Genomic DNA, 25,267 nt, shown 5'->3' with positions numbered 1-25,267 from the left:
TTGCTGATGAGAACGATGCAATGCTCTGTTTCAAAATTTAGGCTACCACAGGCGCAAAAAAATAATGCGCGACTTATAGCCTACCGTACCAAAATAGTCAGTATACCGGTAACCTAACTTATTTCAAGTTACGGTACTAAACCTCATTTTGTTTGTCAAATATATCTGGTTGTTGTTTCGTATGACGCTGTAAATCCAAGCAGTTTTCAATTAGCCAATCCATGAGGACGTTGTTGCATTGGTAGGCTGCGACGTATCCTCCTTGAAGCTTGGTTACTCCAAAATAAGATGATTTGGGGTGTTGCAGTTTGGTTGAGTTGTCATCCCCGTCAATAAAGGCTGTCATTTGTTTTATTCTTGTGCGGTTAGCATTGGACCATAATTTTCTGGTAGCCGTATCAAAGCCTGGGAGAGCGTTTTGTTGGGTTCGTGATTAAGTCTGTATCAGGAGGGATTTTGTTCTTCCTCAAGTTCTGCCACTCCGTTGTAATATTAATTGGGGATGGGTCGGTTTGTAGAAGGGGCGTCTTCATTCGTTTTGCGAGATTTTTGATGCTTGGTTTATTTGTTGAACTATATTAGAAGATTTTCTACTGAGTTGAGAATTTGTTGGTGTAAGTTCAAAATTGCTGCCAGTCTTCGGATGTATGGTGGAGAAATATTGCACATCGTTGGGAATCATTGTGTGGGAATACATTTTAGTGTTCCAGCGATCACACGCATTGTGGTTCGCAACTGTAGGCCTATAGGCTACGTCAACTTGCCTTGCATTTTGCCCAGACAGGTGCGCAATACTCTGCTACAGAGTAGCATAAAGCTACTTGTTGAGTGAAATTGCGTATCACTTGTTGATTGCTACCCAATTTGGTTCCTGCTAGTTTTCGGATGAGATTGGTTCATGTTCGGTCTTTTCAGCTACATTTGCAAGGTGTTTATTGCAAGACAGTGTCCGGTCCAATATAAACCACGGTAGTTTGGGTTGGGTTTCTGTGAGAGTGGTTTATCATCGTCGGCAGCAGTGGCCGAGTGGTTAGCGCGTTGGGCTCGCAGTCGAGAGCCTGCATGTTCGACTCCAGCCACCCGCACTTGCTGTTGTTTCTCTGGGCAAGAAACTTTACGATAATTGCCTCTACCCAGTGATCGATTTCGAGTAATGGGTAGTACCAAAATTTAAGTCATAAGTAGAGTAGACAACCGGAAACAGACATTGCCGTCGGCTGCAGCGTGGGTCAGGTGTAGCCTACGTCGCAAGGCGTACACCGATGCATAGCGCTCAAGTCCGCTTTCCCGCAATGCAGGATAAAGATAATAAAACAAAACATCATCAACTTTTACGTTTAGTGAAAGCTTGGGTTTGTAGCTGTTAAAGTGAAGTAAGGTACGGACACGGTAGGCTAGTGACTGTTTTTTGAGGTAGCATATTTATTTTAAAGTACTCGGTAGGCTACCTTTTTTGAAATAATATAGCTTTGGTGGAGAGATAATTGTTGGTTACCAATTACCATTAGGTAGACAGATAATCAGAGGTGGGCAGTAGCGCGCTACTTTTGTAGCGGCGCTACTTTTTAGTTGGAGTAGCGGCGCTATTTTTATTCCAAAGTAGCGGGAGAGGCGCTACTGTTTTCAGTCGCACTCCCGCTACCCGCTAACCTACTTTTTAATTTAAATTGAAAAAAATGCTTGTTTTTTTTGCAATACTGGCGTGGTCAAGCAGCTATATAATCGGCTTGGTTGTAAACTTTCGGTCTTTTCTAGCTGACGTCAACTTCTTCGGCGAATATCTCCGTGTGATTAAGCCTATCTGCCAGGCTTTAGACATTCTCCAGGGCGAGTCCAAGGCATATTACGGAGTCTTGCTTCCAACCATCACAATTTGCCGGAAGAAGTTGACCGAGATCAGTGATCTTGTGACCTGTGAGGAGTTGAAAGTGAAAGTCCTTGAAGGGGTGAAGAAACGATTCAACAAGTGCTTCAACAACATAAAATGCGTTATGGCATCATGTCTTCATCCCTCCTTCAAGACGTTGTGGCTACAATTTCTGCACTACGTTTCCACGGATGATGCTGACGCACTGCGAGAAAAAGTCAAGACAGATTCGTACTATTGCGGGAGACATCAAGCCAGGTTGATACCGATAAGAGTGACACCAACACCAGTCATGACTCCGAGGATGTATTTTTTGGAGTGTTTGCGTTATCCCGTGAAACGTCGGTGCAGAAGGAAGCAACAATTGTGGACGCCTTTTTTTCGGACAAGAGCAAGTCCTTGAGCTTTTCGAATACCGAGTTAAAACATCTGTTCATTAAATACAACACCCCCATTCCTTCCAGTGCTGCGGTGGAGAGACTTTTCTCTGTTGGAAAAGATGTGCTTAAGCGAAAACGGGCAGGACTTAATCGCTTTCATTTTGAAATGCTCGTGTTTTTGAAAGATGCGTAACAATAAATTTCCCTTAGAATGTGTTTTCTATAACGACGTTAAAATGACAGCGTAAACGAATGATAACATTCGTTTTCAAGGTCATTTTCGTGTCACTAGGGACTTGAGTGTTTCCTAGTGTCATTTTAGACAAAAGTAGCGGAAGAAGTAGCGGTAGCGCGCGCTACTTTGGCCCGAGTATCGGTAGCGGGTAGCGCGCTACTTTTGTAAATTGGTAGCGGGTAGCGGTAGCGCGCGCTACTTTGGCCCAAGTAGCGGTAGCGCGCTACTTTAAAAGTAGCAAGCCTTTTTTTCGTTAAAAAAAATCACTAGCCTTTTGTTTCTCTTTTTTCAAAATTTATAAAAAAATTATTAAGGTGTTGCGACCGTGCCATATTTTAAACTGATTGTCCTGCTTTGGTATCATGCACGTTATAAAGTTCGCGTTTTGTTGCTTTTACTTTTTTCTAGACTTCTGCTTTGTTTGTCATATATTGTTTTTTCGTTGTGATGGTCAGAAATAAAAACAAACTGAACTGAATCGTTCGATGGCAAATGGCAACTCTGTTGTGCAGTCTGCTCTAGAGATGCAGCGAACCCAAAATTTTTATCCGCACACCGCACCGCAACTGACTCATCTATCCGCGCACCGCACCGCACACCGCAATTTATCTGGAACTTTGACACTGCACCGCACCGCACACCGCAAATTACAAAATTAAAAAAAAATATTTTAACGAGTTATTGTTTAGAAAGTCAATTGTAGGAAAAAGCATCCATGGCATATAACTGGTAACCTAGTACCAATACAGTTGTGCACTAATTGGCCAGGCTAACCAGATCATATTCTCTTATCAGCAATGCATCTAAGTTCTAAGACATAATACAAACTAAGACAAATAGAATGTTCCTGGATCCAGTATCAGGACTTTTGAACACTTTTTGTAAGCAATAATGCAATTATAATGCCAGTGGCTATATGAACTACACACACAAGAGTAAAACTTATAGCCTGAACTCACTGGGCTAACTGATATAGTAAATAATGCGGTAGTTGCGCTAGGCCTATAGCCTGGTAACTGAGCTTATCAGCTAGGCTACTAACCAAAAACATTCGTACAGCTTCCCTGACAAGCAAGCCCTAAAACCCTGTCAACTGCAAGCCATTTGCAATTTGCATTTGCATAGCTTTCCATCTTAGGGTTTCCGAAGGGAAAAATAACTGATCCGTGTTTCCAATTTAAATTTGAAGTTTCATAGCTGATTCTTGAAAAGTTGAAAGTTTACGTTTACGAAAGTTTAATTTCTTGAAAGTTTACGTTTACGAAAAATTAATTTCTTGAAAGTTTACGCGGCAAGCGGCGCGGCTTTGTCATTTCAACCTTCCACGCGGCGCGGCGCGGCACGCGGCGAAAAAGTCAAAAGCGGCCGCGTACGCGGCGCGGCTTGCATCACTAGTCTGCTCTGCAATCACAGTCTCTATAATACTAGTCTGGAAACTCAATGGCGTTGCTAGGCAAGGCTGTGTCTTTGCATTTGAGACAGCGCCTCAAGTGTTGGTAGAGTACTTTTGCAAGTCGTAGCCAAAAGTCTAGGCAGTAGGTAGGCTTAGCCGAGTAATGTCAACTGCAGGTTGTTTTAACTTTTAGTAGGCTAAGTTCTTATTTGCAGATTACCGCTAAATAGGCCTAGGCTATTTTTTTTTATTACCAGATTATCCTTCTAAGTTAGTCTTAAGATTTTAATATGGAGACTGTGGTCAAATTACATAATCTGCTTGGAAGGTAGGCTATGCAAATACAGGCATATTGCCAACTATCAACGGTGAAACTGCATGATATTGTGGTTGCAGACTGTTTTTAACTAATGTAGAATGTTTAGGATGTTAGTTACAGTTAATATCTAGCATGACTACAAGTAGTTGAAATATGATGTGAGTTTTCAAATTGCTAAGGAATTGATTACTTTATAGTTTGAAGTAGTGGTCTTTAAAGTTCATAAGTTTCAATGTACCAAGTATATACAGCAGCTTAATAATTGAAGGGTTTATAATTACTAAATATTTGTGGAAGCTTTAAGCTGAAGTAGGCTTAAAGTTAGTACCGTAATTGGCAGATGCTACTTAGCCAGCATCATTTCCAAAAACATTGATTGATCAATTAATTCAGTTGACACTTACATAAGTGCATAAAGTTGTTTTATTTAGTGATAGGCCTACAACAAAAAGTTGATATGTTTCAATCTGTGGCACTCAAAATAGTCACTCCCAAAAATAATTTGTAAACAAAGAGCATTAGCAAGACAATTTTAAGTACGGTACTGGTAAGTATGCAGGTTCAGTAATTTAAAGCGACAAAGGTTAAAAGTTCTGAGATTTAACTTGTATTATATATATTATATAGCATATACCGGTATAGCAGCGTTTCTCAACCTGGGGGTCGCGACGGTCATTTGAATGTGAATTTCTCTTTCAATTGGCTTGATGAATACTTTGTTGTAGTTAGCATAGATGATTTATCTGATGTTGAACTGTTGATGCTAATGTTACGTGCTTTGTTAGTGGACACATTGGACGTAGTGTATCTCACCGAAGAAAGTGCTCGGCTTGCAAAGAATTGCTTGTGCAAGATTATAAATGTACATAAAATCCAAGACTGTGTACCAGAGGAATATGCCCAGTTGTTTGAGTTAGCTGATCGTGGAGGTTTGTCAGCTCCTACAGATGGTTGACTGCACTACATGATTTTCTATATGTTTGTGTAGAGATCCTACCCCAATCAAGGAACTTCAAACATCCTCCGAAACCAGGCAACAATGAGCGACGTGGCAGCCGTGATACCCCCCTTTCAAGGGTTAATATGCTTGCCCATGGCAGCAGGGGACCTGGAGCCACCGGAAACACATAGGCCTAACAATGTTGGCGTTGCAGCGGTATTCATTATCTTTGTTTAATTTTCCAAAAAAATGAATATATACAGTCTTATATTATTGGCGATTCGATGTAGTCTTATGATTTTAAATGTTATAGTGAAATGTTTATAATACTAAAGTTACGTTTTATTAGTGTTTGCATATTTTTCCTCACCATATACTCAATTGGAAGTGGCTACTTTTCCACACTTAACGCCGTGGTTACAAGCAGGTGTTGCCAGAGTTAGGATTAAAGTTAAGAAGGGTCAAGGTAAGGGTTAGAGTTAGGAATAAGATTAGCGTTTTCATCTTTGCCCAAGACTAAAAAAAATTACAAAATTCAGGCTTTTGTTTTCAACAGCTTTAAACTTTTCTCAAATTAGACCAGAATTCCTTATCTGGCAACACTATTCAGGTAATTATTACACTATATAGTGTAAATGTCGCCACAGCTTTTGTAGTGGCAAAAAATATGACTCCTCATACGTATACAGCACTTAAGTTTAGTTTTTTTTTATTTCTGACCATCACAGCGAAAACAATACACGTCAACATAGTAAGGTTCTAGAAAAGTTCTTTAAAAGCGCCTTCGTAGAGGGTTTCTGTATGGATTGCTGTATACCTTGCACAGTCCAAGTCCGGCAATAAGCTTTCTTCACAATAGTCATGATATGCATTAGGCAGATTAAGGTTGTTAATTTCATTGCGCGCAATATGTCGGTGTAATACCCCACTTTTCGAAGGGAATATCCCGTCATATGCGAATTTCCACCTTCCAAATCTTCATTCAACTGTAAAATACAAATAAATTCAGTAATGCATCATCTTCATGAAGTGCCATTAATCTCTCCGAACTTGGGTGACCATTTGATGCCATAGTTCTTTAGCATACCAGTAATGTAATGCATATGTTTTGTGTAAAATAAGTCACGTTCAATTGCTATATATAGTAGGCAAAATTGGCACCCAAAGAAGAACGTTCATTACCGGTACCTCAAAATGTAAATATAGCTACGGAATTATTGAATTAATGCACTTCTAAAGTAGGTAGCACTGTCATCATAATGGTGTATATTGCATATTATGCTTTTGAAAGCTAACTTTTTCAACCTGCAATTACGTATTTCATTGGCTATATTTCCAAATTTGATATTGATAATATTATTATTACTATTTATTTGCATCAGACCAATCAGTCCATATTAATTACCATACATGCAAAAAGACAAAAACAAAAAATACAAGAATAATCACAATAACCCGGTTAACAGATAATGCTGTTGCAGAGAATTGTTAACCAGTAAGCTGCAAAAATATAAGTGTAGTTTAACATACCTTATCAAAAAATATTGTACGATAAGTTCTTCTTCACTCATGTCTTGAAGAGCCTCCAAACACTGTGACAACATTTTAATGACTTTTTAAAACTATTTAATAAAAAACCTTTCTGTACACTTATTGCTGTTTGTAATAAACATATACTGTATTTATGAACATTCTCTATTTGTATTATGCATATAAATTGTTTTGTATATCATGAGTGGCCCACGAGTAACATGCTAAATGTGACATACCTGAAATATAGAAGTACTGTATTTCATTTTGTATGAAGCTAGCTGTTTGCATTCAAAAGTACCGTACCGGTAACCAATATTTTAGCCCACCGATGTTTAATTCAAACATAGTTATTTTGCTTACTGTATGTAAGTGCTTACGAGAATTACCACCAGCATATTTTTAGTGGAATTGGCTCAAAATCAACCATAGTTACGGTAGTGAATAAGAACCCCATAATATATACCGTAGGCTACAAATGTGTCATGTCAAATGCACTTCTTCATTTTGGTGCAAAATATCTTAAGAGGAACAAGAAAGGAGATAACATATGCAACTTTATATTTTTATCAGTAGGCTAGTAAACAAACAAGTTTTTTGCCAGTATATCTGCAGTCTGTAGTGTAAACTGACAAACAATAAATATTCAATGGCAAGTTAGAATAAACTTATTGGGCCTAACCTAGAAAACTAGCCACAAGAATGGGAAATTTTTTGACTGTAATTCACATATTCTTAATGAACAGCAAAATTGTTGATTGTGACAAGTTTAGATTTGACCAGTGCATCATAATTTGCACATGTCTAGTAGGCTATAGGCTACCCTTATCTAGATTTACATAATGTAATTCATATCTTTTAAAAATTCTTCAGTATAAATAACCTGTGCAGTGTACATATATATTTATAGAGTTTGAATAGACAAAAGTAGCCTACTGTTTAATCTTCAGTCTTAGGTCAATTTCCATTGGCAACAAGTGCCTTCCTTTAAACTAACCAGTGCCTAATATTCCTGGCAGAAAAGTTTATCAACTAACCAGCCTTTCAACAACCTATGTTTTGGTCTTATGCTGAAGAAGCCAAAATTCAATTGCTTAATAATTTGAACTCACATCATCTTTTAACTACTTGTAGTCATGCTAACCTAAGCCTCAGAAAAGTTAACCAAACGAATTTTTCTAGATAAACACTGGAACTAACATCCTAAACATTCTACATTAGTTAAAAACAAGTCTGCAACCACAATCTCTTTCACAATTTCACCATTGATAGTAGACAATATGCCTGTATTTGCATACCTTTGGTGCTTTGCTTTCATAATATACTCTACCACCACTAGGAGCGCTGTTTCACGAGCGACGACAACTGCCTTTTTCGTTAGCCTTCCAGACTAGTAATATAGAGACTGTGCTGCAATTGCACTTTGCTTTTGCAAACTGCTTGTCAGGGTGGCCAGATTGGCCTTTTTAAGGCCAAATTTCTCGAATTTGGCCTTTTTTAAAGTCAGTTGGCCTTAGAAATTATACATTTGGCCTTTTTCTAGATTTGGCCTTTTTTAAATTTATTCTTCAAAATGCATAATAATCAATATTTCTCATATATCGTAACCTTACCAGATGAAAACCATATTCACCATTGTTCAAAACATGTTCTATACTATAGGGCTATAGGCTACTTGTTTAGGTAGGCACTTTAACATCACCCACTCGTCGAAGAGTGCCTGCTTTTCAATGTGAAATTGCTTTGTGTTTTAGTCACAATTTTCCTTATAAACTTCATTGATTGCAGTCATTAAGATCCTTCTTGCACTCAGTTCAGTTGCAGAAGAAATAATAGTATTAGCAGAGGGTGGGAATCGAACCCACAAAATCGAAATTACTACTCCTCTGCCCTAACCATTAGGCAACGCTGGTTGTTTAATGCTTGTGATGTGACGCTGGCGCCGAGTCAGACTGCGCTCACCTCTAAGCCAGCCAGTGGTGCCAGATCTCACCACTGTAGCAGATTTAAACTCATCCGCTACAGATCTTTTATAGCCTACTTGTTATTTTTCAAGCTACTTTCAGAAATGTTTTTGCTACAATTTATTAAAATCCGCTACAAGTCATAAAATATCAAGAAATATGAATATTATAGACAGTATTTTGATAGAAACAGGTAAATATCCATTTGGCCATTTTTATCGGATATTTTCCTTGTTTGGCTTTTTTTTAAGTCCGCCTCGATAGCTCATTGGTTAGCGCGTGACTTCGTGAACAAAGAAGCTTCAAGATCAAGCGGCGCTGATTCGACTCTCGGAGGTGTGCGCTTGAGCAACGCATTCTAAGGACTGCTCTCCATTCAGCGGTACCCAATGGATGGAATTGGAATAATTCCCCAGCAACAACATTTCAACAATCGGAAATTTAACTCTGTCAATCTTGGTAACCAGCCCGGCGTCAAAAGCCTCTACAATACAAGTATGCAAAACTACCAGGAATAACCTATCAAAGCTTTGTCAGTCCGAGGATAAAGATTCAAACCCAAAAACCAAACCTTTTGTATTGTTTTGGCTTTAAGACCTTTTCATAGTCTTGCATCTCTGCTTCTAAATGCTGATAGGCCTATTCAACAAGAACAAATCCAAGCTCGAATTCTGGCACATTGAGTCACGACTTACAATGCTTATTTTATCTTGTTTGAGTTTGGCTTATTTTTGGCATCTTTTCTTCCTATTTGGCCTCAATTTGGCCTTTTTTTTTGGTGAGTTTGGCCTTTTTTTCAAATTTCAGTCTGGCAACCCTGCTGCTTGTTGCTGAACGCTAATTGTGCAATCAGCAAACCTGCCTACAAGTTCGAGTCTCCTTTAAGTTAACAATTACAAATGGTGATTGAGCCAAATGCTATCTAAGCTAGTGATATTCGGCGAGTAAATGAAGCTGACAAATGCTACCAGTAAAATTGTGCTTGGTGGTGAGCCACTTTTGTGAATTAACCAGATGAACAATTGGGCTAGCTTGATTGTCCAATTGTTATAATTTGATGTTATAGCCTGCAAACTGCTTTGGTATCATGCAAGTTACCAAAGCCCCGATAGCTCAATTGGTTAGCGCGTCACTTCTGGAACGAAGAAGCTTCAAGATCAAGCGGCGCTGGTTCGACTCTCGGGGTGTGCGCTTGAGCAACGCACGTTAAGGACTGCTCTCCATTTAGCGGCATCTAATGGATGGAATAGTTCCCCGGCAACAAGACTTCAACAATCGGAAACTTCACTTTGTCAATCTCGGTGACCGGGCCTGCGTCAGTGATTTAAAGCCTCTACAAGTATGCAAAACTGCCAGGATTAAGCTCTGCAAGAAGCTTTCCCAGTCCGAGGATAAAGATTCAATCAATCAATCAAGTTATAACGTCCGCGTTTTGTCGCTTCTACTTTTTTCCAGAGCTCTGCTATGTTTGTCACATTTTTTTTCTTGTTGTGATGATCAGAAATAAAAACAAACTGAACTGAGTTTATGTATCGAATTCCACAAGTTTATTAAATTGTTTAAGTCCACTTACTCAAATTTTATGTATTTCAGATCGCAGTTTTGCTTTGTCAATATTTAGCCCAGTGACCAACAGCAGGTTATGTATGTTCCTACAATATGAACATTTTATCTTATGCTGTCACAGATGTGCTTCCTTCCTACCTTAAGAGTGTTCCAATTCCAAAATCATTTGATGGATTTTTCAACTTAAACTGTAAGTGACAACCTTTTGCATTTTAGTGCGATAATAAGTACGGTAATTAGTAAGGAGGCTGGGTTTGTAGTTTTATCTCTAAAAAGTTCATTTTATTTTTTAAAGCTGTATATATATTGTGTATAATTGTGGTTTGACAAAAAGCATTTAGATTTCTGTTCTTTTTTTATTTATTTTGAGAATCTCACTGTTTACACGTTGACAAACCTACACATTTGCCAAATTTTGTTTTGGCAGCAAAAATTGCTTGTTTAAGAATTTACTATGATTTTATTACAACATAAAAGTGGTGTGGTGTAGAATGTAGATTGTTGAAAACCCATAGTGTTGGGTTGACCAGTGCTATTGTGGTTAACCCATAAATCTTAAAAGATTTGGTAAAAAAAATGCATCCAACAAGGAAAAACAAATTGAATTGAATTAGGCCTATACTTGTTGCATCATATATTCTATGCTTTTTTACCTATTTCATCATAACGTTTTAGGCAGTGACTATTTTTCCCACAGTAGTGTTGCCAGATAGGAAATTTTGCCTCAATTTGAGAAAAGTGCAAAACCGTTAAATACAAAAATTTGTTATTTGAAAAATTTTGAAATCTTAGCAGGAAAAATACTAATTCTAACCCTAAGCTTAATCCTAACTCCAGTAACACCTGCTACAAACCAATGTTTTTTTTAATTGTAATCTGCCTAGCCAGGGATATCTATAACTACGGCATTGGAAACTCTATCCAGTGCTATACATCAGTAGGGTCATAGCATTACCACGACTACAGAAAGATTATCATAATAAAATACTGACTAAAAGATATACAAAACTCGATTTTACAATGATAATAAAAAATGTACACTCACATTAAAATTTAATTGATGTTTAGAAGTACATTTACGCTGATAGAAAAAACGATAAATCCAAAAAATGAATTAATGTAACAAGTCCAAAAACCGCCTAGCCTACTATTGTTTTTTAGCATTTTGCGTAGGCTACTGCAAATCGGATCAGAAGTAAATAAGGAGTGTTCAGCAATTATTGAAATTAGAGCTGGGCGATATTACGATATTTCGATACGATACGATATTTTTTCGGCAGCGATATTTATTCACAAAGCTCCGATTTTATCGTTTATAAATGTACTGAAATTATAGCAACATTTTTGCATGCGCAGTGACACAGACATTGCATGCGCAGACAACCCAGTGTGTGTGCATTGTTTACGCATTGCGAGCCGTCTGACATCGCATGCGCAGACAACCCTCAAGCGTGTGTGCATTGTTTACGCATTACAAGCAGTCTTTGTGATTACGCAATCCTGCTCCTTGATCCCCACGTGTGACTGAATTGAATTTGAATTTACGTTGCATAGCGTAGCGGCCGTAGCATAGTGTAGCGGCCGTAGCCTACGGTAGCTACAGCTAGGTAGATACTTTATTTTGTTTTGCTACTCACAGCTGCATCTCTATTTTGCATCAAAAACTATTAACAAGGACAGCTGCATCTGTACATGGTGGCGAGATAATGCACTGACTTTTTCTACATTTGCAAAAGTTGCAAGAAAACTTCTGTGCATTCAAGCCACCAGTGTTAGTAGTGAAAGGGTGTTTTCACTTAGTGGCTCAATTGTTTCCAAGAGATCGTGCCTAAAACCCTGCAATGTCAACATGCTGACATTTTTGTCCAAAAATCTTTAGTTTGCGACAGTTAAATCGCAGCATTGTTTGCAATGTTGTTCATGTCAGTACCAGTGCTCAGTATGTTTTTCATGCAGTTATAGAAAGCCGTGCTTTGTGATTCGCCGTAAAACATCGAAACTTAGATAATATCGTTTTATTTTTGGTAATATCGTATCGAAATTATTTTACCAATATCGCCCAGCTCTAATTGAAATATGCTGTTGTATCATCAACTTGTTCACAGACCAATCCAGTATGAAACCAATCCGTTTACGTTACGATGTCATCAGAACCAGTGGCGGCTCGTGCCATGGGGCTGCAGGGCTGCAGCCCCCCCTGAAAGAAAGAGAAAAAAGGGAAAATATGTTTTCCTCTGTGTTTGTCTGACCCGATTACTTTTTTCACTTGTGGATTGCAAATCGAAAATTAAAATATTTAAAGTTTCGTTTGGAAACATGGCTTTTGGACAACATTCTCTGCAGCCCCAGATTTTGGATTTCGAGCGCTCTGATTGGCTAAAAAATAGCCTTGAAGCTCCACCTCTTTTGGTATTTTACAGCAATTTTTGAATCTGTTGGGGCTGCATGGAAAACAGCCCTCCCTAACCGAATAATTTTACAGACTTTTTAAAGTTAGGTTTTGTTTCGCAGAGTAGCGATGAGCCATGAATGTAGGAGTGATAGCTGTAGGGTTAGGGTATTCAACAGGTCATAGGATGTACTAGAGCAAGAAAACAAAAGTGCTAGGACAAGAATATAACTTAAACTGGAACTCGAACCTCAATTGTCGTAGGCTACTGTGTGACGTGCAGTCTGACCATAGAAAGAGCTCAACACCTTGCTTTCCTGGGCCACATCAAAACCTGCTTTTGCATGAGGATGGGTTTCTTTTATGTCCGGTTTTCTTTCTCCATCCTATTATTATTACAAAGTGGCTATTTTTACACACTTGTTGCCATAGTTACAATCAGGTATTGCCAGAGTTAGGATTAAAGTTAGGAAGGGTTAATTAAGTTAAGGGTTAGAGTTAGGATTAGGAATAAGGTTAGGGTTTTGATCTTTGCGCAGTTTTAATCTTTGCATGTGACTCCATGCTGCTGAGGGACCACTTTGGTAGGCCTACTGTATGATATTGATGGTTGGTAGGCTATAGTATTTCCTAGGGCAAGGAGCTTAACGATAATTGTCTCCACTCAGTGATCCGTCAGGAGTGATATATATGGATATTGGATACTCTTATTTTGACTCTGAATTTACCTTCATTTAAAAAATTTGACTATGATTTCATTTATCTTAACAGGTTTATGCTATAATAATTTACACTTTAATTGGAACATTTTGCAATTTATATACAATGGATAATTCTGTAATGTCATTGAAAAAAATTGTATAGGTTTTCGTAGTTGTCTTTACAAGAAAAACTTAGCATCAAAACACAAGGAAGACCCACTCCAAACCTTGACATTTCCCAATCATCCACCAGTAGAGGTAACCCTTATGCAAGGAAGTTTAACAAAAATGTGTATGATGATCATGACGGGTCCACGTCTATTAGGCGCTGACAGTTAGGCGCTGGTCTAATAGGCGCGCACACTGTGGCGTCTGGATATTTAGGTGCGGAGCACTGTGGCGCCCGGTCATTTAGGTGCTATTCCTAGTAAAGTCTGAAAATTGTATCAGCTTGGCAGGTAGGGGCGTAGGGCAATGCTTTTCACACAAAATATTATATTGAACAGAAAAATATGTTGTTTTGTTAATGCGTGTGCGTTGTTGGTCATGGCTTCAGTGAGTGAAGTTGCTTAAACCGGCAATGCTTTTTCACACAAAATGTTAAATTGAACAGAAAAATATGTCATGGCTTCCGTGAGTGAAGCTGCTTAAACCGCCAATGCTTTTTCACACAAAATATTATATTAAACAGAAAAATATATGGGTGAAGCTGCTTGAACCGGCAATGATTTTCACACAAAATATTATATTATTACCGTAGCCAAAAAAGGACAGGCAAAGACTATGCAGGCCTCGAAATTTGTATTTTTTTCCGGCGGTCAAGCATGTCCTACCAGACTAGCCCTTTCAGCGGACATTTAATATCTCAACAGGACATATTTTTTACATGTAGATTTTGCACAAAATCACACTAACAGTATTGTGTAGTCGTGTTTGTAGAAGACGATTTTCTACAACAGAATAACTCTGCAATGGTTGATGGCTTAATTAACCGACCCTGAAGTATACTGGAGCAGATTGCTTGCAAATAAATCAGTGCGTTAATGACAGTCGTATAATGACGCAATAAACACAATTGAAAACAACAATCCAAATTTCCTTTATATATTACAAAAGCAACTACGATCACTTATTCCGTGGTTTTCGCGTTATAGAATCGTTGTGCCAAGCGATTACTGCCGGCGCGGGTTGTAAATCTCCATGTCAGGACCGTCCAGACAAATGCGCATTAGTGACTCAATAGTGTAAGCCCTCAATAGTGTTAACTAACTAACACAATAGTGTTAGTCTAACAACCTCCCTTCTGTGCAGAACTTCTATTTCTATCAGTATCAGCGTGAATAAGGTCGCCACATTCGCCTAAGCACGTGCGGAACCCAGCTGAGACTTGCTTTTCTGTGACGTTTCTTTTTAACAAACGATCAATGTAACGCAATAAACCTCATTGTTAAAATTAGAATACATATCCTGCCGAAAATTTTAGACAACTTTATTTCAAGGCAACATTGCAAGGCGTTGAAATGATGTAAAAATGGCTACTTTTGCCATCAGCTCGTTAACCACGCCACTCTAATGTGATCTTTAAAGCAATTGTCTGTACTATTATTGTTTCAGCTCCGTATTTGTTCGCGTTAAACAAACAATTGTAACAATTCAAATTTAAAATATATTTTTGCTGCATTAGCTCTACTTTTGTCAAGAATTTTGCGGCGGTCATTTATGACCGACCAATGAGTCGGCTTCGGCAGACATTCAAGGTCATTCCGGAGGTCATGTCCGCCATGACCGCCGGAATTTCGAGGCCTGCTATGGATCTGCCATGATTTACGACGTAGGGATACTTCCGTAGGATTACTTTCAATAGTGTTCGGAAGCTTGAATAATTTATTGATAAAGCTTTCACCAACGCAAACCTGGACTAACAACAAATAAAACAATAATAAATCAATGAAACAACAATATATTTTTCTGTTCAATATAACGTTTTATGTGAAAAGCATTGCCGGTTTAAGCAGCTTCACTCACGGAAGCCATGATATAATTTTCTGGCAAGCTGCCAAGCTGTTACAATCTACAGACTTTACTAGGAATAGCACCTAAATGACCGGGCGCCACAGTGCTCCGCACCTAAATATCCAGACGCCACAGTGTGCGCGCCTAAAAGACTTGCTCCCATCATGACTGGCTGTGTGGCTGCAACAGTGAAAGTGCTTTCTTTTGCTTTCCCTGTTTACTGTTTGGTGGAGATCAAGAACATTCCTGGACCAAAGTAGGTGTGAAAGACCTGAAACATCTAAGTAGAAAGACAGAGAAGCATAGTAGATCAACTTTCCACATGAACAGTACTTTGAGCCTTTCAGTGCTTGGCAGAGTTAATATTGCTACACTCATAGATTCTGGATATCAACTCTCCATTACTAAACATAATGATGAAGAACAGAACAGTATTGTCAAAGATTATAGATTGCATAAAATTTTGTGGCAAATTTGAATTGCCATTAAGGGGACATGATGAAAGTTAAGGCTCAAAAAATCCTGGTGTGTTCATAGGGTTAATTGATTTTGCTTCCAATCTTGACTCAAGCTTCCAAAATAATTTTAATTCTGCAAAGGTACGTCCAAAACTATTCAAAATGAGCTTTTAGAAACGATTCTTGAGCTTTGCAAAAGCAAAATCAAAGAAGAAATATCACAGTCTGAGTTTGTAGCAATCATGTGTGATGAAACTACTGACATCTCAGAGAAGACACAGATGGTAATTGTACTATGGTATGAAAGTCATGGGAAGCCTGTTGAAAGATTTTTTTTTTTAATCCTGCTAACCAGATGGCAGAAGCTTTGTCTTCAATCCTATTTCAGGAATCAGGAACTTGGAAGTTTTGCTTGGGAGCAATACATTCAAACTTGTAGCACAAACTTATGATGGTGCTGCTGCTATGAATGGTGCAAGAAATGGTGTGCAATCAAGAATCAAGCAAGTATATAGCAATGCACACTTTGTCCGTTGTTATGCACACCAGCTAAACTTGGTTATACAAAAAGCCACTTCGCAGAATACCAGTGTCAGAGTCTTTTTTAACAGTCTTTCAGGAATCCCAAGTTTTTTCTCCAAATCTCCTCAAAGAATGGCTGCTTTGGACTAAGTTGCTCAAAGGCGTATTCCTCGCCCATCAGCAACACGATGGAATTTTAAAAGCAGGACAGTGAATGCTGTATCTGAGGTAAAAGACGCACTGATAGAATGCTGCTCAACTTTAAAACAAAGCAACTCTTCGGTGACTGGCTTTGCTGCTGCTGGTATAAAACGAATGCTCATAGATCCAAAATTTGTATTTTGGTTAGATTTCTTTTCGAAAATCATGCCTCATGTTGACATACTGTTTGCTCAGCTGCAGTCTGTGGAGCTTGAGTCATTCAAAGTGCAGTGCTCACAAGATAATTTTCTGTCAGCAATACAAAGAGTGGGGAAGGCATTGCTGCAGAGAATGAGTCACTTTCACCCACACGGAGAATGCCTGAATCCCAAATAATTGATGCTAAAGAAGTTCACCAATCATCTTGAGATTCAAGTTCACCAATCATCTTGAAGCAAGCAATTTATTTAATTTGAAAAATGCTTCACAATATGCAAGACAGTTTCCAGAAAAAGCGTTAGAAAAATGTTGTGAAGCATACCCTATGCTAATTAAAGACAAGCTTAAACCGGAGCTGTCTGTTCTCTACTCTAGAAATGACATGCATTCAGTGAGTTGGTCAATTAGAAATGACTGCTGCTTTCATTGCTAAACCTGGAAGGAATGCAATCAACTTTTTCTGAAGTAATAAAGCTAGCTAAAATTCTACTTACCACTCCAATGTCAACAGCAGAACCAGAACGTTGCTTTTCGTCACTAAAAAGGATTAAAACCTTTTCTCGCAGCACCATGTGTACTGAAAGACTTTCTGCATTAGCCATGGTGTCAATAGAAAATAGCTTGATAACTGAAACCAAAGATTTCAATGAGAGGGTAATTGACCATTTTGCCAATGCAAAAAGTCGCCGAATGGAATTTATCTATAAATAAAGGTCAGCTGTCCTTTGTATGTGATGCTCAGTAATGCGTAGCAAAGATGAAATGTGGGACCTATGGCTTGAGCGAGATCAATGATTAATTGGTTAATGGTTATGACTTATACTTGCCATCCAGTGAGCATTTATACTTGTGATAGAATTGAGATTTTGTCTTTGTCCTTCTGTTTTGTGATACATGCAGAGTTGCTAGCTGGCTTCAGCTGGCAAAAGATAATTTTGTAGGAAAGAATAAAAATTGTTAACTTTTAAGCATTTTTAGTTCTGGAGCAGTGGGTATATAGCCTACAGGGTGCTCCAATAAAGATGTAGTTACGGTTACATATACTGCGTGTATGCTGCAATATACTGCGTGTGTGCGAAGATTATGCACTTTGTAATGAGATCGTTTTTAACTGCAAAAAGTTGTTTGCTATGTGTTTTCTAACTAATCACTTAAAGTTAAATTTAAATCCAATTTCACGGCTCAACGGAAGTCAAATCAAATTTGTAGATAGCATCAGATATTTGGGTGTATTTCTTGACACGGCAATGTGTGATGACAAGGATGTAAACCGACAAGTGCGATCATTATACTGTTTTGCTAATAAATTAAAATCAAAATTTTACAAGAGCTCCAGTGAAGTTAAAAATGTTCTCTTCCGTTCATTTTGTACCCCAATGTATGCATGTCTCCTTTAGGAAAATTATCACCAACGTGACATTAATCACTTGCGTGTTGCATTCAATAATGCATTTAGAATTATTCACAATTTGTCCAAACATTATAGCGTACGTGAACATCAAGTCTTGTGTAACATTTGATGCATTACAACGGAAATGTGCCTTTTCTTTTGCTGGAAGATGTGAATCATCGTCAAACTATTGTTGCTTCCCTGATGATGTCTGACTGCTATCGCAACTCAAACTACCTCCTTCATTACAAAACTACCTACCACTATCATCTATGTATGCCGTAAATATTACCTAAGTATATATTACCTAACCTTGATGGCTGCTATGGCACAGAAGTGATATCAACATTCATCGATTGATAAAGTTTAAATTTATTTTTATAGTTGGGTGTTTGAACAGATTAAGTCATATTTCATTTTGAATTGATTTTGTTTCGCATGTTTAATTTGTGTGATATGGATCGCATGATCTGAAATGGACGATTGATTAATTAATTTATTGCTTACTTCAGCGTCATTGCTGTGAATGTACTTCTGTTTGTCTTTTGTTTCTGTGTATTTTTTTTTGTGGATCGTATATGGACATTCGTACCCGATGCCGGCGATCGACAATAAATATTTGCAGACAACAAACTAAGCAAACTATTGAGAAAACGACAAAGTGCATAGAACATAGTTTCCTTTGTATTTAGCACTTATTTTGAATATAAAAATTTGAAATATTAGTACTTTTCAAGCTCTACAGCAACATTTTTGACTGTTATTCCACTCCCAAATTTCTTTCGAAAATGCTCTCTAAATGCACCAAATTAAATGTAATCGTAAAAAATTTTCTGGGGGAGGCCCCCCGGACCCCCCGCCGTGGGTGTCGCCTTCGGCGACACACCCGCGAAGCTCGTCTAATATCGCCCTCCAACAATTCCTGGATATGCCAGCTTGCAGCCCCCCCAATTCAGGAAGCCACCAGCCGCCACTGATCAGAACTATAACCAATAGTTATTCTGGAAATTTTTCAAGCAGCAAACAAAATACAACATGACTGCACTAATGGAATACAAACAAATAAAAAAACCAGGCAAGCGTAGTCCTTACAATTTACCGAAGCAGGACATTAAGGCGCGAACAAAACGGCGCGAGACAAAAAGGCACAGAAAAAAGGGCGCAGAGACAAAATGGCGCAGAGGCAAAACGGCGCAGATAAAACGGCGCCAAAGTCAATGTAACAATTTTTTTTTCTTTTGAAAATACTTAACTCAAGCGCTATAGTTGATCAATAATAGTTTTGATTCAAACGCGTTGCTCACTTCAAGTTCATTTGGGAAGCACGAATAACATTATTGTAAAGAGAAACTGCTGTGCAATAATATCTAATTTGTGATAATTAAATGAGTTCAATAACACTCCATGACATTCTTAATTCAAATGCGTTGCTCCTTAAAGAAGTTTAAATGCTTTTGATGTCATCCGTCGGCGACTGGCCTCCAAGGAATGGACACGGACAAATTATTTCGGCTTGGGAGGGAAGTGTTGGAAAGCATGTCCAAAAGTTTAAACCAGAAAACTTTGGAGAATTTTTTTTTAATTGCTGAAAAAAAGTAGCCTACTGTTGTGAAATGCAGTGCGTAATTTCATTTGTGCAGTTTCGTTCAGTTGAGGAACATTGCAAATTAATTATTTTACCAGACAGCGCAAAAGACTTGAAAAAAAAAACCTTGGCGATTTCAAAACAAGCAATGAGTGTGAACCGTGTTTTTCTACCTTACCACTATTTTCGTAGGCCACATTCCATTCTCAAAACTACACAGCTGGTAAGGAGCTAAAAATAGCACGCTTGAATCAAAAACTTCAACAGTCAAAGTTCCCGTTGTGACATCACAGAGGTCGGTGAGATGAAAACAAGTCCGATTGCCGCAGTTTGTAGAAAAATGCTTTGATCGTACATGCTCTCCCAGTCAGCAAAGATGGTCTTTTTTACATTGTTTCAATGTCTGCTGACGATAAATCAATGTAAAAAGGACCAGTTTTGCTGGCTGGAACATACATCATAGTGTTAATGTGACACAGAACTAGTAAACTCTTTAAAGTTTAACCAGAATTGTAAACAGTTGTATGAAGTATCAGTTGTAATGTGCGTTGCTGCCTAGTCAGCACAGACACCTTCTCAACAATTACGCCCATTCACAATTACTGCAGAAACGTAGTAAATAAACAATTCCTGATTTCGCTAATCATCGGCAAACCGTTGCAATTTGTACCCAGCTCGAAAAGTAAAAATAAAACCCGTCTGGTTTGCCATAGATTCCGTCCAACTGTGGTATTGATTTGCATCCTATCTTTGACACCCATCTCTCTGAACTGTCACGTGCGCTAATTCTGTACTACAAAGCAATTATCCAGGTAACAATATCCGCCACTATAACTTTGATTCAACGTTGCCAGACTTTGAATCAACATCAATGCAAAATCAATGGAATTGTTAGCTGTGTAAGAATATATTTTTGCGGCTTGTAGCCAAATCTGCCTACATCTCAAGCAAACATTTGTTTCCGATCTTCGTACCTTTCAAAACAAACAATTTTCACATCTAAGCACTGTGGTCGCACTTTTGCCAGCTGGATAATTACAGAATAAATAGTTTCTTGGCAGTTGATAAGCCGTCACGGTTGTTAGTGTGAGAGACAGAACGCAAAGTGTGATGCGGGAATATTAATCTCGCCGTATTTTGTCTTGAAAATGATGCGACACAATCTTTGAACTTATTGCAAACAAATGTACGCTGTTTCAAATTGCTCCCCGGCCAAATGTGGTCTTTACTTCCCGACTGAACTTGACTTCAAATATAAGGAGCAACGCATTTGAATTAAGAATGTCATTGAGTGTTATTGAACTTATTTAATTATCACAAATTAGATATTATTGCACAGCAGTTTCTCTTTACAATAATGTTATTTCGTGCTTCCCAAATGAACTTGAAGTGAGCAACGCGTTTGAATCAAAACTATTATTGATCAACCTTCGCGCTTGAGTTAAGTATTTTCAAAAGAAAAAAAAATTGTTACATTGACTTTGGCGCCGTTTTGTCTGCGCCGTTTTGCCTCTGCGCCATTTTGTCTCTGCGCCCTTTTTTCTGCGCCTTTTTGTCTCGCGCCGTTTTGTTCGCGCCTTAATGTCGTGGACCGACAATTTACAGCAGGTGAATTGATAGTTACATATTTGGTTGTTCGTTTAGCCTATTACTTGCTGCCTTTTGAGGTCAATTTATGTGATTATTTATCACAGCAGCGCACAAAGTAAACTGACCCTATCGGTGTATAAAATGGTTTTCAGTTCCACAGAGTTTCCAATCCCGTAGTTATAGATATCCCTGGCCTAGCACAGGAAAAAAGCCACTTTAAATGTTTTAAAAAAAACACATTCCTTACAAAAACAGAATGTGAAATGTTTTGTATCTTTCAAAACATGGATCTAATGAAGGAAAGATCTTGAGTTTTGATATCTAATGTTGATTTGTTTTGTTTCTCGGCAGTCGATTCTTCATGTTGATTTGTTTTGTTAATGTATTACTAAACTTTTGCTTTGTTTGAAAATAGTAGCCTATTAATGTTTTCAGTGAAGGAATGGATTCACTTAGTTTCGTTTTCTACTGTTGTTGGAGGAGCCGGGTATCTTGCAATTAAGCCGTATTATGATAAATTCAACGGAAAAAAGAAGCTACATCCAATTAATTTCAACATCAATAAAGAAAAGGAAAAAGCTTATGACATAATTGATGTTGAAGATCTTGGAGAAAAAACGAACATGTGCAGATGTTGGCAATCAAAAAAGGTAAAATGTTTATTGCATAGATAATGCCATGATTGGATTATAAGCATTTTATTGGTCTACAAGTGTTGATATATGTTAGCTTTTCTAACTCGAAGCCCTCGAGCTACATGTAATCCAATGTATGAATGTAACAGTAATTTTATATCAAAACTTGAGCTGTCTTGGCAATCGGCTACTATATAGGAGTAGGACTAGAGTAAAATCCTATAGTTTACACATCTCCGATGCGATCTTTTCTGTGTTTTAACCATTATTTAAAAATGTGGTCACATGTGTGTGTTGATCCTTATCTGCCATCGATTTTGTGGGCTGGGAAATTCTTGACCAGGTGATCTCAAGCATCAAATCAGTACTCTGATCTGTGTTTTTGAAATATTGTTATTGGTTATATGCAAAACACTGCTTATTTACACGTCCAGTGTCCACTTCAGAAAGTTGATAATCAGTTCAACTAATTTTTTAACGTTGTCAGTAGCTTGTTGTCAATTAGAAATGTAACATTATCTCAAAGCTAATATTACAAAAAAACATTTTGCCAATCAGTCAAAAAAGTTGACGCTTTTAGTGTGTCAAATAACTTGAAAGCAGATGTAGTTTCACATTTTCTAATCCAAAACTTCTAGTTTCTAAGAAAGTAAAATGCAATCATTGAAAGCCTTTAAAATATATAGATCTTACATAAGAATGTTTCCTCGGATTTTGCTTTGTACTTTATTGCTTAGAAACTGTGTAACATAATTTTGTTATTGAAACTATTTAATTTGTTATTTGCTGATAAAAAGGCTTAATCATTTCAGTTTGACATGGTCGCTTTTTGTAAAGTGTAATTCAGCTAAATCAAACACTATTTTAAACTAGCTGATGATATATCAACATAACACAAGCTTTAACTGTCATCATAGACACATTAAAGACTGAACAACCCTATGTAAGTTGTATTTTGCATTATTACTGCCACCATCATGTATTTCTTTCCAGTTTCCTTTTTGTGATGGTTCTCACAATGCATTTAATGCTGCCACTGGAGACAACGTTGCATCGTTGATTATGGAAAAGAAGCAGAAATCTACTTAACCAAATCATATCTTTAACACATTGGCTTTGTCATTATTTGGCTTATTCGTAATCGTTGGTAGATTGCATTAAATAATTCTTCATACTCTTTAATTCTTACATGCAAAATATTTGCGAACCATAATTTTGTATTGCATTCGCTGAGAAGTTTAAACGCTGAATACCGAGAGTCGTTTTCACTGTAGGTTTTTTTTTATGCAATTTTACAACAACTCCTGTCTGTTACAATCAATGAAAAAGATTGTTGTGATTTCATATATGTTTTTTGTGATTTAATTGCAGAAGACTTCTAAAACTATAGACAAGTAGGTCTAACGTGTCGTAAGCAAACAAGTTTGAATCGCGGCATTTTGAGAGCTATCGATTACAGTGTACTTCTAAAACTTGTCATCGAACTTGTTTGTCTTTGTAGAAACGCCATGCTACCGCACTTTGAAAAATAAGTGGTGTTGTACATTTTGTTAGTGCTCATAGATTTGGAAAAAACTTTTTACTGCACAGTGCACATCATGCTTGAACTTAAGCACAAACATACAAATCTAAAATTCTGACAAGTTCCGCCTGTATGTGTAGTAACTCATATCTTCCTGTTTCTCGTCCCATTTATATTGATAGCTTTCTTGCCAAATGTTTTTAAGTTTCATTTTGTGTGCTGCTAGATTCTTGGTCACGTAGGTTAGAGAATGTGTTTACATTACTCATTGTGCTTCGTTTTAGTGATTTTAGTTTTCGAATTGTATCGCGTAGTAATGCGCACCTGCTCTCATGGAAAGGTAGCGAAGAATGCTGATGCCACATACCAATGACCTTATTCCCTGTTAATGCAAGGCATGCACTGCACAGTGCACGCTGTGATTACGTTTTAAACTAGACCAAATCAAAAATTTTCACCAATTAATTTACATTAACAATTTTATTCGACTAGGCTAACAATCCTTATTGAATAGTAGAAACAAAAGTATATTAAACAGGTATTTTATGTGTGTGTGAAATGTAGGCCTAAAATTAAATTTCTTGTAGAATAATAAAAATAATTTTATGGTAGAACTTGTTTGTGTTTTAAAACTCCTTTGAAGAATTATACCTAATTAAATTATCTTGGCAACACTGCTTGTAGAGTTCAATCGCCATGTCTTGCGCGCAGGTTTTTGACGGAAGTGTGCTAGAAACCAAGGCAAGGACCAATCAATGCCTTCCATATTTTTGTGAATTGGCTTAGTGTTGGTTTTGGGTATTCCTAGCAAAACAGTGTCTTTACAAATAGCTAAGCATCCAATTTTGAAATTGCAGGCAATTATCACCCAACAAAGGAGTTAGTTCCTTATAATGTGATTGCATTTTAGGCTTGCATCACGCTATGGGCTAGCTAAGAGGTAGTTACAAACCATTTGATTTCGAATAATCTGCTAGTTTTGTTTTAGACAACTGTAATTTTCTCATGTTGCCCTGATGCATGAGCGACATCAGTGGATTATTGTCTGTTGTTGCTCCGTGTGCTTGTTCATGATAATTTTTCATTGGGAGTGTTTTTTTCCATACTTTTCTATTTGCTTTTGTGCCTTTGCACCAACTACAATGATAATTTTACGTTCCAAAATTTCACCTTGCCGGTACTAACCGATTTCCATTAAACTTGGTATAATAAAAAGTTTAAATCTGATTGTGGTGTTTTCAGTGTTTCTATAGATTGCTGGCAAGTTACAGTCAGAACAATGTCGAAAGAGTCTCGAAGCTTTCGATCAAATCTTCTAAATTTGATTGATGCTCCACAAATTAATATGTTTTCTCTCCTTCTTCGAGATTGATTGTGAAATTCTTTATCCTTGGACTGAGAAAGCTTCTTTGTATGCTTAATCCTGGCCGTTTCTTATACCTGTCCTTGAAACTAGAGCAAGGGCGTAGCCTAGTCAGGGGAAAAGAGGGCGCAATTACTCCCTCCCTAAATATTTTGTAGCCTATATGCAACCGACTTGTCAGCCATTGAAAAGAAAGGATGTATTTCTTTATCATGATTAAGCTGCATTTAGCCATGTAACACTCTCGCTACTACAATATCTTTTTAAATCGTAGGATTTTCAATAGCCTAGGCTATTTACTTTTGCACCATGGAAGTAGTCAGAATAAGCCTCGCGCGATAGTTTTACTGTCCTATTGTAAAAAAACGTTGGGAACTCGTATGAAATATAACGGATAAATTGCAACTTTACGTGGGAAAAGAAGAAACACGTTGCCAACACAATGTTGTCTTGGAAAGTTTGATATGTGGAAATCAACTTAATAATGTTGACAAATTCTCGTGCAACAAAATATTCATACTCTTCGTTTCTAATTGTTTTCACTG

General features: G+C 37.6%; 1 protein-coding gene across 1 annotated transcript; it reads left to right on the top strand.

Annotated features, from left to right (window-relative positions):
* Positions 1-10,225: 10,225 nt before the first annotated feature.
* LOC145777100 (CDGSH iron-sulfur domain-containing protein 2 homolog A-like) lies at positions 10,226-24,586 on the top strand. Its single transcript, XM_082588389.1, has 3 exons — positions 10,226-10,384; positions 21,638-21,852; positions 22,831-24,586. The coding sequence occupies exons 1-3, from the start codon at positions 10,288-10,290 to the stop codon at positions 22,924-22,926; spliced, it is 408 nt and encodes a 135-aa protein (XP_082444515.1). The 5' UTR covers positions 10,226-10,287; the 3' UTR covers positions 22,927-24,586.
* The last annotated feature ends 681 nt before the right edge of the window (positions 24,587-25,267 follow it).

This window comes from Aplidium turbinatum, chromosome 9, assembly GCF_918807975.1.
Source record: "Aplidium turbinatum chromosome 9, kaAplTurb1.1, whole genome shotgun sequence".
Classification (NCBI taxonomy): domain Eukaryota; kingdom Metazoa; phylum Chordata; class Ascidiacea; order Aplousobranchia; family Polyclinidae; genus Aplidium; species Aplidium turbinatum.
This window is presented reverse-complemented; position numbering and strand designations above follow the sequence as displayed.

Bases quoted from the DNA above. Each gene is read 5' to 3' on its own strand.
- LOC145777100 (XM_082588389.1), top strand. From the start codon at position 10,288: ATGAACATTTTATCTTATGCTGTCACAGATGTGCTTCCTTCCTACCTT. The intron at 10,385-21,637 runs GTAAGTGACAAC...TAATGTTTTCAG, and splicing joins TGGATTTTTCAACTTAAACT to TGAAGGAATGGATTCACTTA. The intron at 21,853-22,830 runs GTAAAATGTTTA...ATTTCTTTCCAG, and splicing joins GATGTTGGCAATCAAAAAAG to TTTCCTTTTTGTGATGGTTC.